Here is a 26,238-nt window from a genome sequence, read left to right on the forward strand (position 1 = left end):
AAGGTTTTGAATCAATCGCAAAACTTTTGATACTCAAGGAGCGATTCGTTTAGTATCCAATATAGGACCTGGGCTCTATTGTGATTCAAAATTATCTTCATGTTGTTAATTTTTCCTTGTCAAAACGTAGGTGCTTTCAATATCTGTCGATTCTAGCCAGCCCTCTTCAATTAATAAACTGAAAGGGAGGAAATCAATTAAACTCGAATCATTTTCGAATACAGTACCACATTGATTGGATGGTTTATGCGATAATAATATATCGTAATTTCTTATCATTACTGAGAGGGTAAAACTATAATTTTTCTTTTCAACACGCAATCACGGCAATTATGATGAATTAAGTTTTACGCTGTAAATAACGGGTCAGATTGAAGGTCGAATGCAGAACTTATATGTTGAGGTGAGGATTAATATAACTTCTTGTGAGATAGGCCTACTTCGAAACCACCTAATAACATGTTAGAGAGAATACAATTATAAGACGAATTCAAAGTTTATGATGAAAATCGGTTTTGATATGGCTGAAATATCTAAATACAAGGTAAAACAAAGTGATCCTAATAAAAGATGGGTCCCACCTTTTATTAGGACCGCTTTCTTTTGGATTCAGTCATTTCAAAACCTATTTTCATCAAATAAACTTGAATTTCTTTTTAAAGATATATGTTCATTGTATTATGAGGTTTCTCATTATCTAAACAAAAAGAGAAAGAAATACAAAAAGTTCAAAACCTGAATCCTTATCTCAACCCAGGTTACTGTATCATCAATATAGCCGAAGCATGTTACTCGTACCAGTGAGTCCACCTGTTCGAGCGCCCCGCACAGTTACGTATCCGTCGACTGTAGTTCTGCAAGAGACGATAGAGGGTGCTCTTTCAATAATAATTGCGGACGTTCTGATGTAAATATGGCGTCACAGGTGAGTACACTGTTGCTGTGTAATTCCTCGTCGTCTGTTCTTGTTTCTTCTTTCTTTCCGGTGTTTTTGAAGCTACAAGGGTGGGCCTCTGATAGAAGTGCAAAAATTTGTTCCTTTTGGCTCATCTATGTTGCCTATGACTATTACTTTCTTGTGTGTTTGATATGCCAGATGACCTTCGCTCGCCTGACACAGTGTTTAGCATGACTGCCGTGATAATGATCGGCCAGCGCCCGGGCAGACAGCTGTTCAGTTTTCTCGGCTGGGCTGTGGCCGGGTACAGATGCAGGCCGGGTGCCGGTAGAATAGGGCTGGACTATAAAATCAGGAGTTCCGTGTTCTAGCCATCACCGTGTATGCAGTTGAGAATGCGGTTTAAATCTGCATAACATGTTATTCACTCCCATGTATATGACTATCAATGTATTGTCTTCAACATCAACGAACATGAGTTTGTTCTGCAGTCAGCAGTGCCATATACAAATTACAAAATAGACACTCTAACGTTATAACAGTTAGATCTATAATAGTATATGGCACTGCAGAACCACTACCACTACCAATTCATTATCAGTAAATTGTGACCCGCTACAACAAAAGGATCCTAAAGTCGCTGACGGGTGAGCCGAGAAAATCGAGTTTGAAGTCAGATCACCAAAATCTGTCAAAACGTTCGGATTTCTGTTTTTACATAATTTTGTAGTCTAATTTATCTTCTATCATCTGCTGAAATTTCGAAGCTAAATGATCAAAGGAAAGGCCTGAAAAATGCATTTTTCTGGGCCATGCTTGGCTCGCCTGTCAGCGACTTTAGGATCCTTTTGTTGTACCGGGTCACAATTTATTTAGAGTGGAAATCTAGACTGTGGTCTATCTTTGAGTTTGTTTATTGTTTATTATGTTGATTTGTGCAGTTAAATTCATGGCATGTTCATACTATTTCCATGTTGATGATGTAACAAATTTAGTAACATGTTTAACCTGATCACATAGGATTGCAATGGATCAACCTGGGCAAACATCCCTATTTATACTTTGACAATCAATGAGCTGAATATTGAATGTCAAGCAATCCGCCCATAATTCGAGTCAACCATAATCCCGTCCAAAATTCGACCTCTGATTACATGTAAAACATATGTGTTTGCAAATTAGACTCGCTAATGCACACGTGCACATCCTACAGTACGGACACATACTAGCTGAGCTACATACATTAACACTATAACAGCACGAGTGCACATGTGGACATAGACGGAAAAATCCGTCTGTCTGAAGGAGTTTTTTTCATCATTAGTTGACATTTACGGCTCTCCTCCCTGCAAGGGGATTCTGTGAAGCCAGGTGTAGTCTCTGCAGAACATATCCCTGATGTGACAAGGTACAGACCGATCTCTCGGTTACGAGTGCACGCTGCCATGCAGTGGAATCACCAGAAAGCATGCATCATGCAACCTTGCCTGAAATGCAACTCATTTCAAATTGATGAAACGTCAATTCTGCTTGGTCAGAGGTGCAGACGATACTTTTCCCTCTGCTGCCCGGTAGTCATCTAGCGGTTTTCCAAGATGTGCATCGTCTACAAGTCTATCTTGTGTGCATATCTTTAATATTTGCCCATTGTTGCTCATTGTGGAGGTATCTTGCACAACGTGTATCTATATTTGTACGTTGTTAAATGATACTCTCTTAATTACATCTGACTGGTAGCACAACAGCTTCATTTTGAATACCTTGATTTAGCATGAATATCTGATATGGGATGCAGTATATAAAACAAAATTATGCTAATTGAGTTCTTTTTTTTTGTTACAGTGAGAACTATTTGCCCTTTTTGATTTCTCGATAGTGCTATTCCCCAGGATGAAGTCAAGGAGCATGTAATTTTAACCATATCTTTTTGAAAATGTCCCTTGAAGCAATCAATATTTGTATGGTCCTACAGAATTGACTATGTGTGTTAAATGTTGATCACAGGGTCTACAAATGGAGGTAAACGATTTGATAGCATTTTCCAGATAAGTTTTACAAAGTATCAAAGTGTTGGCTTCAGAGCTATGGTACAGATCAGATTGACAAAGTATCAACTTTTAGGTGTTGGCTTCAGAACTATGGTACAGATTGAAATTTGGACAGTAGCTTGAATGGTTGCATTTATTTTAATTTAATTTTTTTTTTTTTTTTTTGGGGGGGGGGTGCATTGCTACATTGTATGTGTGTTTATTTGTAAATCAAACCCTGTTTTGGTTTTCATTTATTCATGATTTTGTTTTCCTTCACAATCTGTGTTTATTTTTCAGAAACGTTTACACAAAGAGCTGCTACAAATACAGAAAGATCCACCGCCGGGTATCAAAATCAATGAAAAGTCAGTTACAAATACACTGTTCACGTAAGTATCTAATCTGCATGTGCTTTGACTGATAAGTCAGTTTTATGTGCCAGTATCGAGCAATGAAAACACAATCACAGGGTTCTTAAAGACATTATTTACCATTTGCAGATGAAACGAAAACCCATCTTAAGTGCTTCAAAATAATTCTAAAATGTGAGTTAGGGATAGAAACAACCAATGTAAAAATGTATCAGTAAAATCATTGAAAGTATTGGTATTTATATATATATTACAAAAAAAAAAAAAATATGTGAGCAATAGTTAAAACAAAATTGTTTCTAGAATAAACTGTCTAAAGCTATGGTTTATCTAGAGAAAAATAGTGATATCTCCAAGGTTATATTTTAGGCTTTATTGCAAAATGTTAAATATGGTAGGATGTTTTGTGATACAACTGACCTAAGCATTTGTATCATATGTGATAACTACAACATTCTTTAAATCACTGCTCCCAATGGTAAATAATACCTTTAACTGTAGTACAGACACTGCAGTAAGCTCTTATTAGAACAGAAAAATACCTATGATGAGTCATGAACTTGGGCTTTATCAAATTTCTGTCCAGGCCAGAAGTTCATCAGCCAGAAATTTTGACTGAGTGTACACCAGTGTATATTGTATGGGTAATTTTAGCTGAGCACAACTCTGTACTATATTCAATTGCCTGACCACCACAGACTTTTTACATTTTTTAAAAATAATTTCTGTATAATGTTTATTTATTTATTCATTTTCTTCTTCATTGGGACGGCGGATCATTTCCATTTTTTGTGTAATTGCTTGTGTGCTTTTGTTGTTGTTGCTGCTTTGTGAGGGATGGATGGTAGATAGCTCTAAAGCAATTACAGACTTTCTCATTATGTTATTGCTGTTTTTGTCGAAATATTTCCTGACAAAGCTTTAATTGCTGATCATTCTGAAAGTGATTCTTGTGAATACTGCCCCATAAACAAGGTAGTAGAGACTGTTCTATGTGAAGCTCGTTGCTTTTCAATATCAGCTTCTTGCCATAATATGTTTTTCTTTTCACAATTTGAGATAATTTGAGAAGAAATCACAATAGACGATTGCACAACGATAGAAAGATAATATTTAAGATAATCAAATACGTCCAGAACAGATCCTGTTGTTCTGAATTGTCAGGCAAGTCGGTGTTAGAAGAATATGTTATCTATCAATTTTGTGGTGCCATTTTAGTCCACGAACTATGGTTGCCTACACCCCCACCCAAGCATCCTGCTCATACCTTTCCCAGCATCAAACTACATGTTGCTGACAAACACACTGTTCTTCTCTCTTACAGGTGGCTTGTAGATCTCGATGGTGCACCCAACTCCATTTATGCAGGGGAGAAGTTCCAACTACAATTCAAGTTCAGCAATAAATACCCCTTTGACTCACCAGAGGTAAGTAAAGTTTCTTTTTTTTTTCCACTTTTCCTCAAATTTCTATTTTCACCAGGCTCAGTCCGCTTGTTAGGTAAGTTCATTTTTTTTTCTTTCTGTAGTCACTCACTTCGCAAAACTTGTTTTACTGGCAGAGAGGTTTTAAATACCATGTATTTTTAGTTTTTAGTTTGTTTGTTTTTTTAGTTTTGCAGACGACATGTAATGCATGCCATACAGTATGTTATTTTTTATTTTTTTAAGCAATTTCAGTTTCAAACCAAGGTACACCACATACAAGCCAGCACACACTCACGTAGATCACTAAGCTTAGCCTCCTGTCCTAGTTATAGTGAATGATGAAGGGCAATTCCGCGGTTAGTAACGTTACATTTGAACAAATTTAGATATTTGTTTTTACTACAAAATTACCATTTATTCATTTCAAGTCAAAATTATGTCAAAAACATATTCATCCCTCCCATGTTTATGATATAGAAAAGAATGAATACAATCCAAGAAATATTAGAATTGATATGGCAACTTAAAGGGCTGGTTAGTAACGTTACGAAAAAAGGACATGACAAAAAAATCAATGTCTTGTAACAAAAAGTGTGCAAAAATTCAAGTTACTTCAAACAAAGTGTTGCATTAATTTCAATTATTGCATCATGACAAATGTTCATGCAAATTTTTTTAGCAGTTCGACCGATTATTTTTTAGCTAGACCCCCAAAAGCATGGTTAGTAACGTTACGGTTAGTAACGTTACATTTGTCCGAGTAATTCCGCAGGTCATTTCACCCTTTTGTAATTGACAAAATGTCACATGACTTCTGGAGTATTTAAATGTACATGTATTCATCTTTTACCCTTTAGCAAAGCTTGGAGGAAAAAATTTCAAAGGAACCCACTGTAATTTGCATTTAAGTGAATTTCAGCATCCCCAGTCCCACATGTACATTTTAGATGATGGTTTTAGATCTCGCAAAATCAATAAATACGAAAAATAAAATCTACTGAATTTGAAAGACCTTAATGATTGATGAACATCCATGGCATTAGTTGATACCTAAATCAAGGAGTAAGATAAAGAGGCACATTTCTTTTATCCATGTCATGTCCACCTAACTGCGGAATTGCCCTGAAGTGTTTTTGAAGAGTTGTAGAGAGTTAATGCACTGTAGCAACAAACATTTATTACTCCCCCCTCCCCAAATGTGTTTGTTATGTGTTTGTAAAGCTTTGATAGGTAAATGTCCTGTATTATATCCATTCATCTTTAACTACAAACTCCACATAGTTCATCAAACCTGTACCTGTAGTGAATTTGTAAATCACAGATATGATTGATTGACTGATTGATTAAAAGGTCTTTATTCAAATAAAACTCTGAGTCGGCGACTTACAAGTCGAAGTACACAGATATACAAAGATTATACAGCAAAATAGACAGAATAATAACATAATCATAATAATACAAAGAATTACATTACATTCAAACATTCTGTACACAACTAATACGGTTTTAATGCTACAAATTGTCATATAAATGCAAAAAGATTGTGAAAAAATATGTGACATTAAATGTGCAATTTACAGTGAGAAACAACTGCAAACTCAATATAGCGCTATGAGGCAGACTTGCTATACACCATCCAAATTGACACAATGATTACTACTACACGCTGTCACGTTAGAAACTTGCTCTAAATGGTACAATCGCAAATTATATAATCTGGACCCCGTTTTAATTGAAGATTTATTGTTGATTTCTTTCATAAGTCTATGGCAGCCTGTGTAGTAAGGGAATTTACAATCGATTTTATCTTTTAATAAAATGGGGCCCTGAATAATAATTGTATGGGAGCAAGATTTTGCTGTCAAACTGTGATGTAATTATGGGCAGTGGAATGCCACCGGCTGATACAACTTGATAATTTGGACGCAAGTAGATAAGGCTACATGTTGCTGCTGCACTGGTAGTTAGTATCAAATTAAATTGCAGCATCAAGGCAGCCCAGATTAAGGCAACTCCAAATTATCATGCTTATATTGCAGAGTAGGGTAGCACTGACCGATTATATTACTCTTTCGATTCTGGCCATGGTCTGTATCTCACAGCAATCTTTGGCAGTGAGTGTAATACCACCCATGGTTGATATCCTTGATATGCATATTTTTAGCAAAGGATAACACAGAAACCTTTTTGAAAATATATGTCTGTGAGGGACAAGAACAGAAAAGTTACTGCTGATGCAAACTGTGTAACTACGTGTATTACCGAAAAGCTCTTTATACTCAGTTACACGTTTCCCCATTTCCCTACCCACGTGACACATAAAAATATGCCTGAAAATACTACTCACAGTCAGTGTAACTTGTGCTGACACTTTTGAATGAAACTAGCACACACATGCTCAATGAGTGTATGCCAAGTTTCAGGGTACTCTGAGCATTTCTGTATAGTTTTAGAATCCTTTTTGTCTAGGTATAATTGACAGTGAGTCACTGCGCTGCTGCCTTCTAGAGTACACACTTTCTCTCAAGTGTGATGCTTTTGGATCTGGTTTTAGATGCTGTCACTTGTTGCGATAGGAATGGAATGTTCAATTGTAATAATCTTTACATAATTTCTGAGCTGTGAATCTCTTGTTGTACTCTTGTTTAAAGATCTAGTGTGGCTATTGCTTCAGGAGAAGGCCGTCACACCAAAGTAGGTGGTTCGGACTAATCTACAGTCGTACCTCCTTATACAGGCCCTTGTATCCATACACTTTTGTATACTGCATAAACATGTTCTGCTGTGATAGGGCTTGTATGCAACACAATATTACTGATGAACAGGAAAACAGGAAGTGCAACAGGAAAGCGCTACGAGTATGCTCATGAAAAAGAAAGTACACCACAAATCTTTTATTCCCTTGTTGTCAAAAATTTCTGATGAATGAAGACTGCAAACATTTCTTTAGTGCTCACGTTGTCATCTGGTAGCAGCCTAAATAGTATTTGTTCCACATTTGAAGAAGACTAGCTGTACTGTAACTTTGCTGCTTTCGAGATTTCCATCTTATGGTCTACCACAACTGCTAGCCTGCAAAAAGAAGGCAAGACCAATCATTGGCTGTGTATGCAAATGAATGCTTGTTTGTGCAAGACATCTTTGTCTGGGATGGAATTTGGTTTTAAGTGATATGATGTTAATTTATCACCTCCTTTGTCATAAGAAAGCAGAAATTTGCTTTTAACTTGATTGATACAGTATTCTCCTTTTAAGTTTGAAGAAATTTTTCTGTGTATTGTCATGTTTAGGTGGTAGAGAAATAAAAACATATCATGCATAATATATGTGATGGCCTAGCAATGTTTGTAGGAAATAATGTGTTTACATGTTTGAATTTATGCATGAAATGCTACGAAAAGACTTGCCGAGGGAAATGTACACATAGCTAGCCCTTTTAGGGCTAATTCGAGCGTTAATTGCTGTAAAACATGTTCGCGAATTGGAGCCGATGGCCTTTTTTGCGGCATGAAATTTTTGCGAACTGCCACTGGCATTCAATGCACATAGTGTAGACAAGAACTTTTGCGTGCATTTTAATTTCGCGAATCTTGGTGCTCGCGAAATTTGTGAAATTAAAATGCGTGCAAACATTCCTTGTTTTACAGTAATGTATTGTTGTTTGTGTCACATCTATATGTTCTTCCTTAATACTTCTTTTTTTTTTATCTTAATGTATTCTAAACAAATCCCGTGACTCCACAATCTTGTATGTGGTAGTAACCACAAACTGTTAGGCACATCACCAGTGTCTCAAGTCTTAAATACAATTGGCAGTTAACACTAGGTATACAGTGCAAGCTGTCTCTTCAAGCTGACATAATAATCTACTTTTCATGTAAATTCATGCATTTATATTAAATTGTATTTTTCTTTGTTTTTGTTTGTTTGTTTGTCTGATTTTGATTTGGAAAATAAAACAAACAAACCCACAGGTTGTGTTCACTGGCACCAACATCCCAGTACATCCACATGTATACAGCAATGGCCACATATGTCTATCAATTCTCACGGAAGACTGGTCTCCAGCCCTCTCTGTACAGTCCGTATGTCTCAGTATAATTAGCATGCTCAGCAGTTGCTCTGAAAAGGTAAGGCGTGTGTTTGTTTGTTTGTGTCAAGCATGTGTTTGTTTAGTTTTGTTTCTAAATTATCAGCATCTGTTTGTGTAGAATGACATTGATTTGTGCTTGTTTGTGTTGTAAACCACCTGAAATGTACCATTTATGGAGATTTCTGTCCCTTCAACAGGCTTAATTTAGTGCAACAAAGCTTGGCTACAAAGTAGGAAAGCTAAATTAAAAAGATGTCCCACATACATGTACTGTATTCAACTCCCTTGATGAAGGTAATGGAAGTGCAAAGCTGAGAAAGGTCGATGGCATTAAACATGAGTGTGGAGTTAAAGTCACTATTAAAGCAAGACACATGTATTGTGTGCATTGTGCAGTTTCCTTTGAAAAAAAAAAAATTGTTCTTTACAACTTGTTTGAACTTCAGTGTGCATTCACTGGTAGATTATCATGTATAATTTACATACTGAATCTACATCATGGTATCACTTAATTCTGTTTTAAGATTTGCAGCTTGCTTATTCTTCAATTTTCAACTTTAATAGCCAGTTTAACCCACTACGTGCTTCAAATGTTAACTAGTTTGCACACACTATGAAGTGCTTTCTTTGTAGCATAGATGCCTTGAAGCTTAATTTTTGAATGCATATTGTTAATTGATACCAATTGTGTCACCATGGCTTCATTGTTGGACTGAGGCACAATGTAACACCTGAGTGGGCTTGCTATTAAAACTTTAATAGTCAAATTTGGATGGATCACTGAATGCTGATGAAAAAGCTTTGCAAGTTCAACTTTATAGTATGCTACCTGGGCACATAAACGGTGAATGTTTTGTCAGTTTTGTGCATGGTCTGCAAAATAAAGTGGTCCAAATAGCCTGACTGTAAAAACAAAAATAAATTGCCAATGGAGGGAATCTGGCTTCTAATTCTTTCTGTTTGGTTTCACTCATATGATTACAGCTTCAAAATCTTGATCTGGCAGAGATAATAGGTCAAACATTTTTAAAAATTTATATGTCAAACACTCCCCCCCCCCCCCAAAAAAAAAAAAAGAAGTAAAAAAGTAATATCCGGAGTAAAGAAAAAAATGTCATCATCCATCAAATATCCCTTGTTTTATAATAAGGCTGCTCTCCACAGCAAACCCATCTCTAACTCTATCTGCGGTGATTTGCTACCAGTTAGTATGTTGGTCCACTTGTGCCCCATGTGGAAGAACCATAAAACCCCCACCAATATTAACCCAACTATTGTGTACATTTCATTTTATCCACTTGTGAGTCAATGGTGCAAGAATAAAGGCTGTGTGTGTGTGTGTGTGTGTGTGTGTGTGTGTGTGTGTGTGTGTGACTGTGTGTGTGTGTGTGACTGTGTGTGTGTGTGTTTGTGTGTGAGTGTTTACATGTAAAATACCTCATTAGTGTGTATCCCACATCATGTATGGTTCTACATTTATTGTTAGATTTTATGCTACAGTGTACTTGTTTATACATACTTGATCCTTTTAACTGGGGTTTTATCCTCGGTATATGGCAGCTGTACTACACGTTTGCTCAGTTCAGCATACATGATAAGAGGGTTCTGCAATGTAGCATGGTAGTTTCCAATTAAATTTTTGAGCATTGCATAATTGTGCATGACTTGCAAGGCAAGGGCTTTGTTGTATGCTTGCTGTAACGCTTTGAGCATGAATAACCATGCTATTTTGTGAAAACTTAAAGCAGCCTCCGAAATGGATGATTAAACTTAAGGCCATTTTATCCATTCTTGTATGAAGAATGCATTTTTACACATACCAAGATAAATGTACAATTGTAGCTAACAATGTATAGTCTTGTGCAAGAGCCGTACATAGTCATATGTTATATTCACACACATACATGTACGGTGTACAGTACAGGGAGTTGAGGGGATCTTATAGATCATATCTTGCAAACCAGCTTTTTTATGCCTCCGCCACGAAGTGGTGCCGGAGGCATTATGTTTTCGGGTTGTCCGTCCGTCCGTCCGTCCGTAATGAATTTTGTGGACAAGGTAACTATCAAAACCTGTTGAGGTATCCTAATGAAACTTGGCATGTATGTGTATTAGGGGGTGAAGTTGTGCCTATCAACTTTTGGGTGCACGTGCTCAAGGTCAAAGGTCAAAAGGTCAAGGTCAAATACATAAAATTTCACTATTTCCACCATATCTATGCAATGCCAGAAGGTATTTTCTTGAAACTTAGTGTATACATGTATTACCCAATTTAGATTCTCTGGTGAAAGTTTGGGTCATGAGGTCAAAGGTCAAAGGTCAAAAGGTCGAGTAAACGTATTAAAACTTCTTTTTTTTCTCTGTAAATTGGAAAATTGTTCAAGGTATCTTCATGGAACATAGTATATACATGTACTGACTGGCAGTGATTATCTAGAGAATGTAGGGTTCATGGGGTCAAAGGTCAGGGGTCAAAGGTCAAGTGCAACACTTCAAAATTTTACAATTTCCCTCATGTTCATGCAATGCCAGCAGGATTATTATTATTTTTTTTACACTTGGTGTATGCATGTGTAACCTAATTGAAATTCTCTGGAGAGTTTTTTTTTTTTTTTTTTTGCCTCAAAGGTCAAAAGGTCAAAGATCAAGTGAAAGTGCTGAACTAACTTTTCCTCCATATCTCAGAAGTGGCTCAATTTATCATGAAATTTACTGCATATTTATGCATATTCTACCTGAAAGTGATTACTAGTATCTTATGAATTTTAGGGTCAAAGGCCAGATGAACATGGTAACAATTTATTATTCAGTACAGAAATTGCACTCTCTCTCCATACCGGTACCATGAAAATTACTCAATGCATAAATGTATGAATGGGTCAAAGTCAAGTTAAAGTCCTTAAATCCCCAAATACATGCTCTCCTTTTCATCCAATTAAACCAAGGTCAAGGGAGGTGAACATTCAACACATTTGTGACAAACTTGTCATTTCAATATTTTGCCAGTTTTGTGAAAATGTAATCACACACTGTCCACATGTACTATCTAGACCTATTAGGAAAAATCATGCATTATGGCGGAGGCATACCAGTCGCCATAGCGACATTTCTAGTTTACACATCATCTGGTCAAACCCACTAATGACTAGTTCTTTTAACCCGTTGAGGACAAGCGCCGAGTATACTCGGGCAGGTGTCTATGGGAAATGTGTGTTGTGGCAAAATGAAATCGTCCTCAATGGGTTAATATGTGGTGTGTAAGCCAGGGATGTGAAAGATCAGTGTTTAATTTGATTTCAGAATTTCTTCCTCTGCCAAAAACCCACTTTTCAGACTTTTTGGCAGTTCAAATGCATTAAAATTTTCACAGTTTTTTTCCCCCCATATTTCCTTTATTATTTAGTATTTTAGTATTATTTTTTCCCCCCGTATTGTACTCTCACACTCCTAGTGCATGAGCCAGGAACTCCACTTAACAATAGGTGAATGAGATAAAGGTTTGTAAATGGCCTTTGGAGTAGTTACTGACAGGAAGTTACCTTGGCAATGGCCTACATGTACTGGAGTATAGCATCCCCTTTGAAAGCTGAGTATTGCTACAATGTACCTCATGAAATAGCTTGTCAGAGATAGGACTGAAATACCAGTAATTTGTAGCAAGTGAGAAAGATACATTTACAGGTGCCTCTAATGTGCTACACTAAATCTTTTCTGTGAGTTAGTGTTTGTGTGTGTGTGCATATGTGTGTGGTGTGTTTGGGAATGCTGCATGTCATAATTTATTTTTAGGTCAGGTAGAATGTATGGGCATGACTATTGTCAGTACAAAGTACTATATACTAGGCCCTACAGATTTCTTTGTAAAGGATCTCATGTTGAGATTTGGTTTTTTTTTTTTTTTTTGAATACCAATAGAATCAGGTATCTTCCTGAATCTGCAGATTATGCCAAATCTATGGTGGTGCCCAATTGTAGTTGTTAGTCAGTGTTATCATTATTGTTGATTATCAATATTAATGTTGTAATTATTGATGATTATTGATGATGCCTTTACACTGGAAAGGTGCATTAATATGAAATAAATATCTGAAATACATAGTGCTGTTGCATGGTGACAACTGGTGTACATTGTTTTTCTCTCTGCGTGTCATGTTGGTGGGGACATGTACATTCCCACATGTCACAGTGTTTGCAAACTTTTTTACAATGTCTTTTGAATACAACACATGTGAAGAGCAAGCCTTCATGTATTAGTTTGTACAGGATGTGTGGAAAAAAGTGGAGTACAATGAGGAATTTAGTAAATGCCACAGCAAATGAGGAAAAAAAAATGCTCTGTTAAAGTTATACATTTTCACACTTGAGTAATTTTTCACATGTGAGATATATCATGAGTGTAATATTTCATGACTTTTGACTGGTAAAGTCAATGTCACAAAATGGTTGAATTTGTGACCAGAGACCACATTGATGAAATGAGAATCATCTCTTTAAATTCAACAAGCAAAATTAAAGGGATTGTATAGTTTTGGTTGACATGTATCATGGGGATTCAGGTTTGAACTCTTTGCGAGATAATTAGAAGCCGGCTAATTGAAATTTTAAGAGCATACAATTCTAAGAGGAATTTAAAGTTTTTTTTTGATAGAATATGGTTTTGAAATGGCTGACATATATCCAAAATCAAAATAAAAGAAAGTGGTCGTAATAAAAGATGGGACCCACCTTTTATTAAAACCACTTTTAATAAACTTTTTTTGAAATCTCAGCCATTTCAAAACTGAATTTTGTCAAATAAACTTTTAATTCCTCTTAGAATTGTATGCTCTTTAATATTTCATAGAAGTGGTTTCTAATTATCTCACAAAGTATTAAAACCTGAATCCCCATGTCAACCAAAACTATACTGTCCCTTTAATTATTTGCCATTCTGGAGATGGTACGTGAATGCAGTGCATCTTTGTTATTAGAAGTTGTTTTTTTTTTTTTCTGTTGGCTTTTCACTTTTGTTAAATTGAGTTGTTAACATCAACTGACTTGTCCCAGTCACTCAACATTGTAGATAGTGTGCGTTTTAGGTGCCTGTAAATCCCATTGGTGATCACAAGGTGACCTACCTGTAGGCCTGTGTCAGATTTTAATGTACCATGCTGTACCCCAGGCACCATCAAAGCCTGGGTTGCAGCATTGCGTACCCTCATCTAGTGTTTATAAGCTGTACAGTTATGCAATGCCATCTTTAATAGCAGTCAAGTTTTAGCAGTCGGTGACAATGATCCCTATACCACTTTAGCCCTGTTTTGACTCTTTCTTTTACGCAATAACAATAACAGTATTTAGTAATAGTAATACTTTTTTTTAAGCATGTTTTCACAGTCTTGAACGTTTTAATCAGGAAATCATATTTAAATCCATGAGCTCATCCCATGATTACTTATTTTTCCTCGTGTGGAGTGATAATGCATACAGCTGTAGTGCGGTAGTGCTGTCTGTGCGTGACACTGATATCACTGGTGTAATGGTGAATGCTGATGTTATGCTGCTGTGCTGTTGTTGCTAACCAAATTTTCTTCCATAGAGCACTAAAGATTTCTGTCACCCAGTATTTGGTAACCTAGGACACAGTGCTAAAATAATAATAATAATGATAAAGATAATAATAATTCAACAAAGTGGTGGATTTCCATTTGGTACCCCAGGGTACCGAAAATCACATCAAATGCTGAAATGTTTACAGTCATTTTTCATATATTTCAATTTGACATATACAGGGTACATACAATATGTATTGTCCCATCGTTTGCCAGAACTTCATACATCCTGTGCAGAATGGGTAGCAGCGGGTATTACATCTGTATTGTCTTTTAACTTTGAACTGAACTGTGTTATAACTCACGTATACATAATTGTAGAGTTATTGACTTTTAATGTTGTATTTTTGCAGTGATGCTCAGTGATGTCACAGGCAGATTGTATTAGAAAATGATCAAATTGTTTGCTTGTCTTTGCAGAAGAGACCTCCAGATAACAGCTTCTACGTCAAAACATGCAATAAGAGCCCAAAGAAGACAAAATGGTGGTATCATGGTAAGTGAGCATAGCGTGCAATGATACCTGATATGATGCGACTATGCATGACAAAATCAACCTCAAAGGGATGGTACAGTATTGGTGGAGATGAAAATTGGGCTTTTAACTTTTTGCGAGATACCAAGAAAACACTTATGATATAGTACAGAGCGTACTGTAAACGTGGAAATTTTTGCGGATTTCGCGCTACGTTCGGCTAGCGCGAATTCAAAAACGCGCGAATATATCTTCACAATTTTCTATGCACATTTTGAACGGGATGAATTGTGTGCGCTTCATCGATGATACTGCTACGTAGTACAATGTACAGGCATGTTTACGCTACTAGTACTGTGCGAAGAGACGATAGATTGCTGTGTACTGTAGCATGCAGTGTGCACCGCGCGCACCGATGCTACATTCCCCCGTGACTACGGTACTACAGTCACAGCTGTACTACGTATTTGAGTGCTTGTACTCGCAGTCGAGCCGCTCGCTACGTCGCTTGTCGTACGCTGGCAGAGCAAGCTATGTAGCAGAGGCTTTGGATGAAAGCAGTGAATGTGTACTACAGTAAAGTAACCTGCTGCGGAGCGCGAATTTAAGAACCCGCGAATACGTTTTCGAGCCGCTCAGCGCGAAAAATTAATCGCGCGAAAATATTGACGTTTACAGTACCATTTCAAGAGGAATTCAAAGTTTATTTGATGAAAATCGGGTTTGGAATGACTGAAACATCCAAAAACAAAGTATAACAAATCAATCGTAATAAAGTGCGGGTCCCATACTTTATTAGAATCTATATTTTTTTGGTGATATCTCAGCCATTTCAAAACCAATTTTTATCAAAGAAAAGTTGAATTCCTCATAGAATTACATGCTCTTTCATATTTCATAAGATGTTTCTCATTATCTCACGAAAAAAAAAAATTTAGAAATCTGAAATTAGGTCTGAACCAAAACTATACGATCCCTTTAATTCAATTTCCAAGAAGGCCTGAAATGATGACTTCTCACTTGAGTATTTTGTCCTGAATGTGAAGTCCTTCTTGTTTCAAAAGCCCTCACAGTTTGAAAACATTAATCAGTGAACATTATTTAGTCAATGCCAGGGCGGATCCAAGAATTCCATAAAGGGAGGGGGGGGGGGGGGAGGGGGGAGGGAATGAAAAGTAAGGGAATGTAGGGACTGAGCCCGAGCCAGGGCTGGTGCTGAAAGTAGGGGGAGGGCAGTTTATACAATCTTTTGTGGTGTCACTTCCGGGTTTCATCAGCTGACAAACAAACAAACAAGCGAACAAAAGGCTTAAGCACAGTGTCCCCCATCCCACAGTAGGGAGATTGTTTTTATATTTATGTTGGTCATCATGTGATTTTATGCATACTTAAAAAAAAAGATTAATAGAAATAAAGAGGGGTGCACCCAGTGGGCCCCCATTTATCTTGTTCTTAATCATTAAAAAAAAAAAAAAAAAAAAAACTTAAAGGGGGAGGGTGCGTGCCTGGTGCCCCCCCCCCCCCCCAATCCAGATTTGCCACTGAATGCACTTCAATAGACACTTGAAGCTGACGAGAGACCTTTTTCTGAGAGTAACACTCCCTGAGAGGATACAGGGTATAGGCAGAGTTGGGAGTTTTAGCCATTAACTGCGCTTTTTTTCACTGATCGGCGTACATTCTGGAGTGCCCTCTTTGGCTATTTGCTCAGATGTGTGAGAACTTTTTGTTATAATTTCCACTGCGTCACTATGGCCTTCCTGTTAGATCAAGTTTGGTTTGATTACTGTGTGCTGGTGCAAAAGGGCGGCAAGGTATCAAGGAATTATAAAGTGCCTGGGCATATAACGAGTCACATAATCCTTTGCCAGTCTGTCAAATGGTTACTGTGATACCAACTACTGCGTATCCCTCAAATGTTTTTCCAAGTACAGAACAATTGATACCTAAAACAGCTAGACTGGTAAAATGTGTTTAAAATATCCCCAAGATATAGGCCTACTGACATCTCTTTTTTTTTTCATGTACACAACTAATTGGAATTGAAATAACTGTGCATTGGGATTTTGCCTCCCAAACTTTTCACAGTGAATATGACATGTAGTTGTACGCTATCTGCAGAAATGGCTTTATCCTTTGACTGTGTGCACTAGTAATGGAATAAAATGTTATGGGTGATGATAATGGCAGGGATTTTTGGAAGAACAGTGCTAATATGGATGAGGCTACCCTGAGTAAATAAGACCATTATTATCATTATTGTTATTACATTAGGACATGTTTTTTTAAAAAGGAATGAATGAATGAATGAAGTGATGATGATCATAGCACTGGGGACATTCAGGTCACGGCGCCCTCACATGTCGTCAGACACAGGTAGAAGTATTTGATGATTGGAATTTTATGTCATAATTTTTAAGCTTATTCAAGCAGTATCAACGTTGATTAACCCGTTGAAGAGGAGTCCCGAGAATACTCGGGCAAGTGTCTATGGGAAATGCGTGTTATAGCATTTCAGTCCGCCCTCAACGGGTTAATAAAATGCAAATGTGTATCGTAGAATGACCTTGGTAGATATGAAGGAGATTGCTGTACATGCATTGTGGGAATTCCTTTTTCCTTCTGATTTTTTTTTTTCTCTGCCCTCTGTGTTCACACAGCTTCAAGGCTGCTGAAAAAGTATTTGATATGCTGCCCTCTTTTGTCGGAGGGGCACACATGCATGGTTTCAGTACATGTACCAGTACAAATCCCTCTCTCGTTCATGGTGAAGTCAAAACACATACTTAACATTCTGGTTTTTGTTCAAAACTACTTCAGAATTTACCAACTACAAGTTCCTGTTGCAATTTAGCAATTTCCCCAGGGCTGTTCCTTTGGCATCATTTTAAACAGAGCTCAACGAAGGGGTCAAAGATGCCCCCAATCACAACCCCCTTGCTACCCCCACCATCCCACCCCTAGTAACACTTCCCAGCATTACATGAAATTTGATGTGATGATATCTTCTCATTGTAAAGTCTTGATGTATGTTCTAGCATTAATGACACTGATCAAAAAAAGAAGAAGAAGAAGAAGAAGTAGATGAGATGCGAAAGGAGAGAGATTATTATTTTTTTTTGTCTGTGTTTGTTTGTTTGTTTGGTTTTTTTTTTTTACAATTTCTGTTTGCTTGAACAGTTTGAGCTTATAACAAGAAAATGATTTACTCCTTGTAAAGCCACTAGTCCTATTCACAAACTCTGCAATATGGTACCACAAGTTTGATCTGAAAGAACAGGTTCTCAAACACACCCTTTGTGGCACAAATTTGTGAAAATATCTGTGTGTATGTGTCAAAGGATCAAAATTTGTATCACTATTGTAAAGTAGTATTGAAGCTACAGTAGGGCTCATTGTACCACATCGAAATGAGGCGAGGAATGTGTCACAAACAGTTCATTGAATTTCAGCCAGTAAGAAGTGTTTCTACTTTCATGAAATAACTTTGTTTGTTTGGTTTGTTTGTTCTATTGGACACTTATATCTCTTATACATAACTACAGAAGCACAGAAGCAAATTTAGAGGCTGTAATATCTGAAGAGTTTGATCGCAATATGAATTATCAGCATCCTTATCAGTTTGATATATTTTGTGATTAAAGTTGCTAAAAAAGCACCTGGAAAACTGTAAATTTACGCAGTGTTGAAATTTTCATGCATTTCACGCAACCAAAAAACTAGCGTGAAAATACAATTGTAAAAGCATGCCAGATGTTTCTGTAGTTGATGTCTTGCTTCCATGGAATTAAAAACATACAAAACTCAATGTATTTAGCCGAGAGTGAAAAATTACTCACACGAATATCCACTCTTACAGTAGCTGTCATCAAAACTTCAAGAATATTCCTTGTGGTATAACAAGTGAAGTATCGTTGGAAAGGTTTTATTTTGCTCAACCTGATGATGAATTTTAAAATGCTAAGAAATTCCACTTTAAAACAGTTGTTTTGCAATTAAACTTTTTAACATAATACAGCTGAAATCACTGGCAGTGCAAAAAACAAAAGAGGGAAAGAATAGACAAGAAAAAGAATTTCCAAATAAGGACATCTACGCATAAACTTACAAAGAACAAAGCAACTATGGCTGTCAGCCAAACTGAATGACACATGTGGGCACTCGCATTGGATCGAGGGTTGATTGCTGTTGTTGTTTTTGATTATTTCAATGCCATCAAAAGACTTTCTTTTGTCAGCAGGGCCCCAGCTGGTTGTCCGTATTATGAATCACACCAGATGCAATTCACATACATGCCATGTGTGTACTGTACACTAAACAGGCTTGCACGATCACATTATCTGTGAAAAGACTGCAGACCTTTAGTGCACAATATGCAGCAGCATTTATTTCTCAGTTGCACTTTTCAATCTGACTTGCAAGTATACAACACATCTTCTTGGAAAGTTTTTTGTTTCTTCCTCTTCCTAGACCTTTGTTGTTATTAGATATAATCAAAATGTTTTTGTTTGTTTTATGAGGGGGCTGCATTTTGCAGCATGTCTCATACAACAGCAAACTTAAAAGTTGTGAAAAGCACTTTAAGTAAACTTGAATCAGAGACACTATGAGTGAAAGAAGAAAGTAAAAGCTAGATTGCAATATAGTTCCATTGCAGATAGGGTAGTTTGTGGTTTACCAGGTCTGCCTCATTGACCTTCATAGCAAGACTGGACCTCTGATGTCACTTTTCCTGGTGACCTCTTGATGTTCAAAGATAGGGGATATTCATGTCGATTCTAGGCATTCTGGATATGCTGGAGATTGCAGCTGATTCTCTCGTCTTTCTATCTCTTCCCCTCCTGCAGATGACTCAGTATGACGTAACCCGTACGCCAAGGCTTCCATCCTACGCTCAGAGATCTTCAATTAAGGCCCCCGTCCCCCTCTCTCACGCCAGATTTTCTGTTCCCTCGTTCCCCCTCCCCCCTTCCTAATCGCTGGCAGAAATCAGACAGTACACTTCAAAGCACCACTGCACCTCTTGTGTCCTGTTCATGCTGGTCTGCATGTCTGCAGTGGCTGGCCGTCTCATTGACAGTCGGTGGAGGTGCGAAGTTCGTGAAGGAGAAAAGCCTGAAATACAGTATGTCCCGATTGGGGGGGGGGGGGTGGTGATGGGAGGTGGCGGTTGAGTAGGAGTAAGAATTTACAGACTGCAGAATCAAGTCTCCTTGAAAATTATGTGTGTTTGTATCTGTCCCCCTTTACCCTGGCTTGGCCGGATAAACAGGAAAGTGTTGTTTCCTCTTCTCCTTACACCCCCCCCCCCCATCCCTTTTCCCCCTGTCCCCGTCACAACTCACCCCACCCTTACTCAGTCTCCCCTTCTCAGTGATACCCAGGGTGTCATCCTGTCCCCTGCGGATGAAGACATCATTTTCATATTTAGCCAGTCGTACATACTGCAGCTAGTGTTTGGGAAATCTCCCCTAGTATGAGGGCACAACTTGCAACAACATAGAGAGGAGAGAGAGAGAGAAAGAGAAAGAGAGAGAGGGAGGGAGAGAGGGAGAAAGATATTAGCTTATGTTGCATGCATGCATTCAGCCTCCCCTGATGTGAACCATTTACAGAATACACTTGTATATCCCTACAATGCGAGGAAAATGGTTCACCAAAACTACCACAAGAATGTCGAGACAAAATCACCCTTCAAAAAGTTGAGAAAGAAAGAGAGAGAATGAGTTTGTGACATGATATAAAACAGTTTTATCTTAAGTATTAGGCTTTAGAAATGATTTCGTCGAAGAGTCAATATTCAGGATTAGCTCTATTTCAGTACAAGTGTACCTTGCGTAGGTCAAGTTATGAATCAAATGCTGCTGACATGTAAATGCGTTAATCACATACATGTTCAGACTTCTAGTTCTTTAGCACAGATAGTACAATTAAACTACATGTAGGCAGTAGAAGTCAGAACTCTTGTGGATGGCGATTGATTGACGGCAGCGGGGTTGATGTACACTGTCCTCGTATGGCTTTCTGCGTGCACACAGTAGATGGTGTACTTTCGATGTCTGTATTCTGTAGCGATTAAAGAAGGCTGTTTTGTTTGCAAATCAAAGTTAGAACGGAGTGGGGGACCCAAAGCACGGAAGCAAAAAAGGATTTAAAATTTGCAATATGTAACACCTTCATTTAATGAGAATTATGAAAGCACTTTTCAAGTTATGTCAAGAAGGTAAAATTGTGTCTCGAGCAATACTACACACAGTGAGCTTGTGTGGGGGTCAAAAATACTCTCCTTGTCTCCTATGCCCTTTGTCATTTTTCATTTTTGTGTCTAAATTGTAAACACTGTATTCCATTTTGTTGTAATTGTTTCAGACACCCTGTGTGTCATAACCTTTATCAATTTCCATATTGAAAGTGTATAGAATGAATTGTCTGCAAAAAATATGCATACTGTGAAAATCACAATGGGGGCACCTGTCACTCTGCCCCCATCCCTATCCCTAACCACTGCATATAGCCATTGTTGTAAGCAAAAGTCTGTTGTTTCTGTGACTTTAACCCCTCCCCCTCTTCTTTATCGACTTAGAAATGAAGTAACTTAACAGGGAAAATTTATTCCAGATTATATAGACTTCAGGAAATATTATGAATGGATTGTAGAATCATCACCAGTGGTGATATACATGTACTTTAAGAAGTATCATGACATACTACATATATATAGATACATGTTAGTTGAGATAGTATCTTATGAGGATGACTGTTATTTTTGTACAATTCTGTAATATTCTGAACATGCAAAAATAGGTAATCATGAATGTACGTCACATGATGTGTATTAGCAAGATATCAGACTCTTGATGTCCTTGTGTGTGAATCCTGTAGTTGCCATGGCGATATGATTTTGTCCTGTCTGTTTAAGACGAAACATCTTATACATATTAGGTGTTCTTTTCGGACGTATATCCCTCTGGAAAAAAGAAAATATTTTGGATCTTAAGGAAAGACATGTTGTTACCACTCACCTGTCCCCTCCCTCCTCCCCCCCCCCCCCAAAAAAAAAAAGAGAGAAAAAGAAAAGCTATTTTAATATCTTTGATGAATTTGAATATTGGTTACAGAAGATATATTCAATAAGCTGGTTGGTTGTGTCATAGGAATGTACACATTGTGTGCATTACAATGCTGTGCTAGTCAGAAATGACATGTTGTAATGTATGATTATGGAGACGAGTGTAAATACACTTTTATATCGTTTTCGGTCCGTGTACAGCAAGTGTGAGGGATGGTTATTCATTATGTGGGTACCTTTTTGCTTCAAAGCCGTGGAATGTCATCCTTGTTTCTGAACTGATTGGAAAAAAAAAAGATTGTACTTGAAATAGTGTGATGGTTATGTGTTGGATTGCTCTCAACTGATGTAGCAAAATCTGTATATGTTATGAAGAAGAAAGTTTTATTCCAGTATTTCCTTTTCTTTCAATGCGAAGATCGATGGTTTATGCAACTCTTATAGCGCAATTGTGTGATGCAGAATGGTTTGACAAAAGTATAATAGTTGAGTGAATTTGTCTGTACACTGAAAGTCCTCTGTGTGTTGATGGACATTGAGTTTAGTGTTGGTCATTGTCCAGTCTGCGGACATATGAATGTCAAAGCGTTGTGAAGTTGTTATGTGTTGTTTTTTTTTTGGGGGGGGGGTTTTGGAAGTATTGTTCACTTCATGCTTGTTCAGCAAAGCATTGGTCATTATTGGATGCAACGATCAGTTTGTGCTGAGAGCCTCAATACAATTCAAATCTGAACTGAAGGCTTATTTTTTTCCAGCAACTGATGTAATTGATGTGTGACTCATTGTGGGAGCGCGGGGCACCATTGAATGTTTCTACAGATAGAAGGCGCTATATAAATGCTGTTTCATCATCATCATCATCACCATCATCATCTTCACCATCATCGTCATCGTCACCCGCACATGGTGATGAAGAGACGAGGGTGTTGTTTCCTGAAAAGGGGTATGTTTGGGAGAGAGAGAAAAAAAAACAAACAAACTGCGATGCGTCTGCAAGTGGTGAGGTTACTTCTTCATCTCTTAATGTTTGAAGATGTTTTTGTTTTTGTTTTTCCGCCTGTATACCTGTTGTTTTATTTTGGAAGAAGTCGGTTTCCTGATGTGTTTGAAATGTAATGTCTGCTATTTCCCCATAATGGCAAGCTTCTACTTCAGTTTGTATTAAATGCGTTTGGATACTTGGAATCTGCTGTGTATGCAACAATCAATGACATGTCAGGCAAATGTTGTGGTTGTCATGAGTAGCATAGATATAGAACAAGTTTGGAAACTAGTGTACTATCAAGAGTCATCTTGCATTTCTAGTTACATTTGCGTCATGAAAGATTATCAACATATGAGAAAGAAAGGTAGATAGAACAATATTTTTTTCCCCAGAAAGATTCCAGTTTTGTTTTGTTTTCCAAAGAAGCAATGATAGAGAGACATTTTTCTCATTTGTAAGTCTGTGTACATGTGTTTTTAATACTTTTTTTATTGTGTTTGTAGTCGTGCTTAAGTTCTGAAATAGTTCATAGACCTTTATGTGTTAGTCTACTTTAAGGAAAGGAGACCTTTGTTCGCCTAGTGGTCACCAAAATATTTGTTTTAGGATTCTGATTTTGATTTCCTCACGATGTGCACATCAACAGATTTTGTTACGTTGCAAATGCATGCTGGGGTGGTGGGTACATTTCTCGTTGATGAGTAGTTGAAAGATGTGCTATAAAGATGACTGATAGTAAGACTACTAGTGCTTTAGTGAACGTGGATTGTCATCGTCAGAAATGACGAAAGTCTGCAGGCACAGACTACGGGCATCTTCGGATGTGTGGCACGCAGCGCACGTAAGGTGATAACTCGAAGCTCGTCTTCTCAATTTGTGAATTCCTGCTATCCTACAGTATGTAAGTGATTAATGGTAATATTTGTACCTTCTTCGCTGAAGGCAGGTTTCTTCATTGTTTGATGTCTTTGATGAATGCTTTACTCTAATTCTTTGGTCATTTTTGTACATTTTTTTTTTGTTGGTCATACTTCTGTTTGTTTTGCAGAGCCTTTACAGGGAGAAGGATAAAGCAAACAGTGACAAGGTACAAACCACACCACCAACAAATTGAACTACTAATGTATACTTAAGCTTGGTCATTAAATGCCTCTACATTATGGGTCTACCAGGCAAACCACTCTGCAAATGGATAATTAAAGGTGTAGGCCCATAGGTTTGTAGTGACAGGGAAAAAAGTATTGTCCATATTATTCATTTTGTATTTCTTACTTGGTAGAAAGATAATGTCGTTGAAATGTGCAATTAGACATATAGGGGTATACCCACTTCACACTCCTCAATCATGAATAATATACTGTGTTCCCATTCTCAGATATTACGAAGAGTAATCTCGCTCAGTTGTGCTGGAGGGGAGGGGGGCATTTCATAAAGCATTTTTCCGACAAATTTGCTGTAAGCCAATCAGATGCAAGGATTTCATAGCTTATAACTTATAGCTCATATCTGACAAAATGCTTCCTGAAATGCCCCCCCCCCCATGTTTCGCGTATTGTACGACAAATAAGGGACGAGGAAGCAGTGTTGTATGAAGAGCATTGTGTCAGTTTTGATGATGAAAATCGACCGTAATGTACGAAAGTTATTGAATTTCAAAGTTTCACGTGTTTTCATAAATGAGTGACGTTGTTCCCGATCGTTGTGTGCAAGTGAGATCAAGTGACGGTGTGATCATGTCACAAATCTGTCACTGACCTGCACTATAGATCTGCACCATTTAAAAAAGAAAGAAGGAAATCTCGAAATTAATCCAGCAACCACCACCGAAGCATCAACTTACTGAAGCTTTAACTATAATACTTAGGCTACTTACATAGCAATGGTGACTCTCAAGTGAGAAGGAACTGTAGTTTTTAACATAATCGACGAAGAATATTATAATATGTATGCCATTTTTCATATTATTAAACCAATGGAAGATTTGAGAGACATTCAGGCAATTGTATCTAATTTGCATAAACAAAATTATGTGTTTAACAAGTGAAGCTTTGAATTACAGAAATTTTTTCACATAACGGCCGGTTTTTAGTAAAAACATCTACCAATGCGCCTGTGTTTGACTTCACTCTTCAAGATGAAGTTGGACGTGGAGTCTACTTGATTTGTACTTTCACTACACTGACAAAATTTCATGATAGACTGACTTATCATTATAGCATTGCTTAGCAGTTACAAATGTCATGTACATAATTATGTTTTGTTGTTTCTTAGGGAGGGTATTTTGTTTTCACTTGCTTTTATGAGTTGGTCATATTGGCCTGTTTGTATCTTAGTTACTCATGGAAGCCACGCAATGCTCATATCATTGTGGAGGACTTTTGTTTTAAAATGTTGCTATTGTAAAATATTCCTTGTATATCAAGAAATCGAGATTATATACATATTACTGTTGCTATGAAAGTTAAAGTGTGTACCTGTATATCATTGTTCCCTTACATGTGTGTGAAATTAGGGATGAAAACGCTTGCGATATTGAAAAGGTGTGTGTTTGTTTCTTTTATTCATTTCAATACGGTTAAAAAAATATACTATCACCGTCAGGGATGTTTTTCAGTGAGTCCGTGTGTTAGTTTTGGTACAGCATTTAAACAACACAATATGATGCAGAAGAAAAGAGAACATTTACAAAAGAAGGAATAAAAGAATCCAACAACAACAGAGGTTGACTAAAAACAGAAGAAGATAAAACAAAGAACATGGTCATTATTGCAATACGTTGTGTCATGAATTATGTGAATGAACAGAGCCGAAATTTTTTTAGATAATAAAAAAAAATTGTCATGGATGATACAAATCTGACATTACCTGATTAAAACAGATCGAACCCACGTGCCATATGGAGAGTGTGTGTGTGTGTGTGTGTGTGTGTGTGTGTGTGTGTGTGTGTGTTTGTTTGTTTGTTTGTTCATTTTCCATCTGAGAAGATGGCTGGATAGCCCATATTCAGCTATACGTTAAGCTGGTCTTCAATGGGGTCCAGTTGGATGTGAGGACTGGTGGGACCACTTTACCGGGTTAAACACCCTGCTCTTTACGATGAATGAATGAAGCGGGATCTTTTACGTGCATGAGTTGTTACTCTCTCATACACGGTGTGTGTGTGTGTGTGTGTGTGTGTGTGTATGTGTGTGTGTGTGTGTGTGTGTGTGGTATTTTGTGGTCTTTTGCAGCTAATAATGTGGCTTGGACAATTGCAGCTTGCCAGTTGAGTTCATTCAAAGAAAGTCCAACGTCTTGTT

The 26,238-nt window shown here is 37.4% G+C and overlaps 1 protein-coding gene across 1 annotated transcript; it reads left to right on the top strand.

Moving 5' to 3' along the window:
- Positions 1 to 913: 913 nt before the first annotated feature.
- Positions 914 to 19,891, top strand: LOC139720315 (ubiquitin-conjugating enzyme E2 W-like). Its single transcript, XM_071631678.1, has 6 exons — positions 914 to 925; positions 3,217 to 3,317; positions 4,624 to 4,726; positions 8,701 to 8,856; positions 14,831 to 14,906; positions 19,733 to 19,891. The coding sequence occupies exons 1-6, from the start codon at positions 914 to 916 to the stop codon at positions 19,744 to 19,746; spliced, it is 462 nt and encodes a 153-aa protein (XP_071487779.1). The 3' UTR covers positions 19,747 to 19,891.
- The last annotated feature ends 6,347 nt before the right edge of the window (positions 19,892 to 26,238 follow it).

The sequence above is a fragment of the Diadema antillarum genome, unplaced genomic scaffold (assembly GCF_040938485.1).
Source record: "Diadema antillarum isolate AM-2024a unplaced genomic scaffold, OU_Dant_1.0 scf00000126, whole genome shotgun sequence".
NCBI classification, from domain to species: Eukaryota; Metazoa; Echinodermata; class Echinoidea; order Diadematoida; family Diadematidae; genus Diadema; species Diadema antillarum.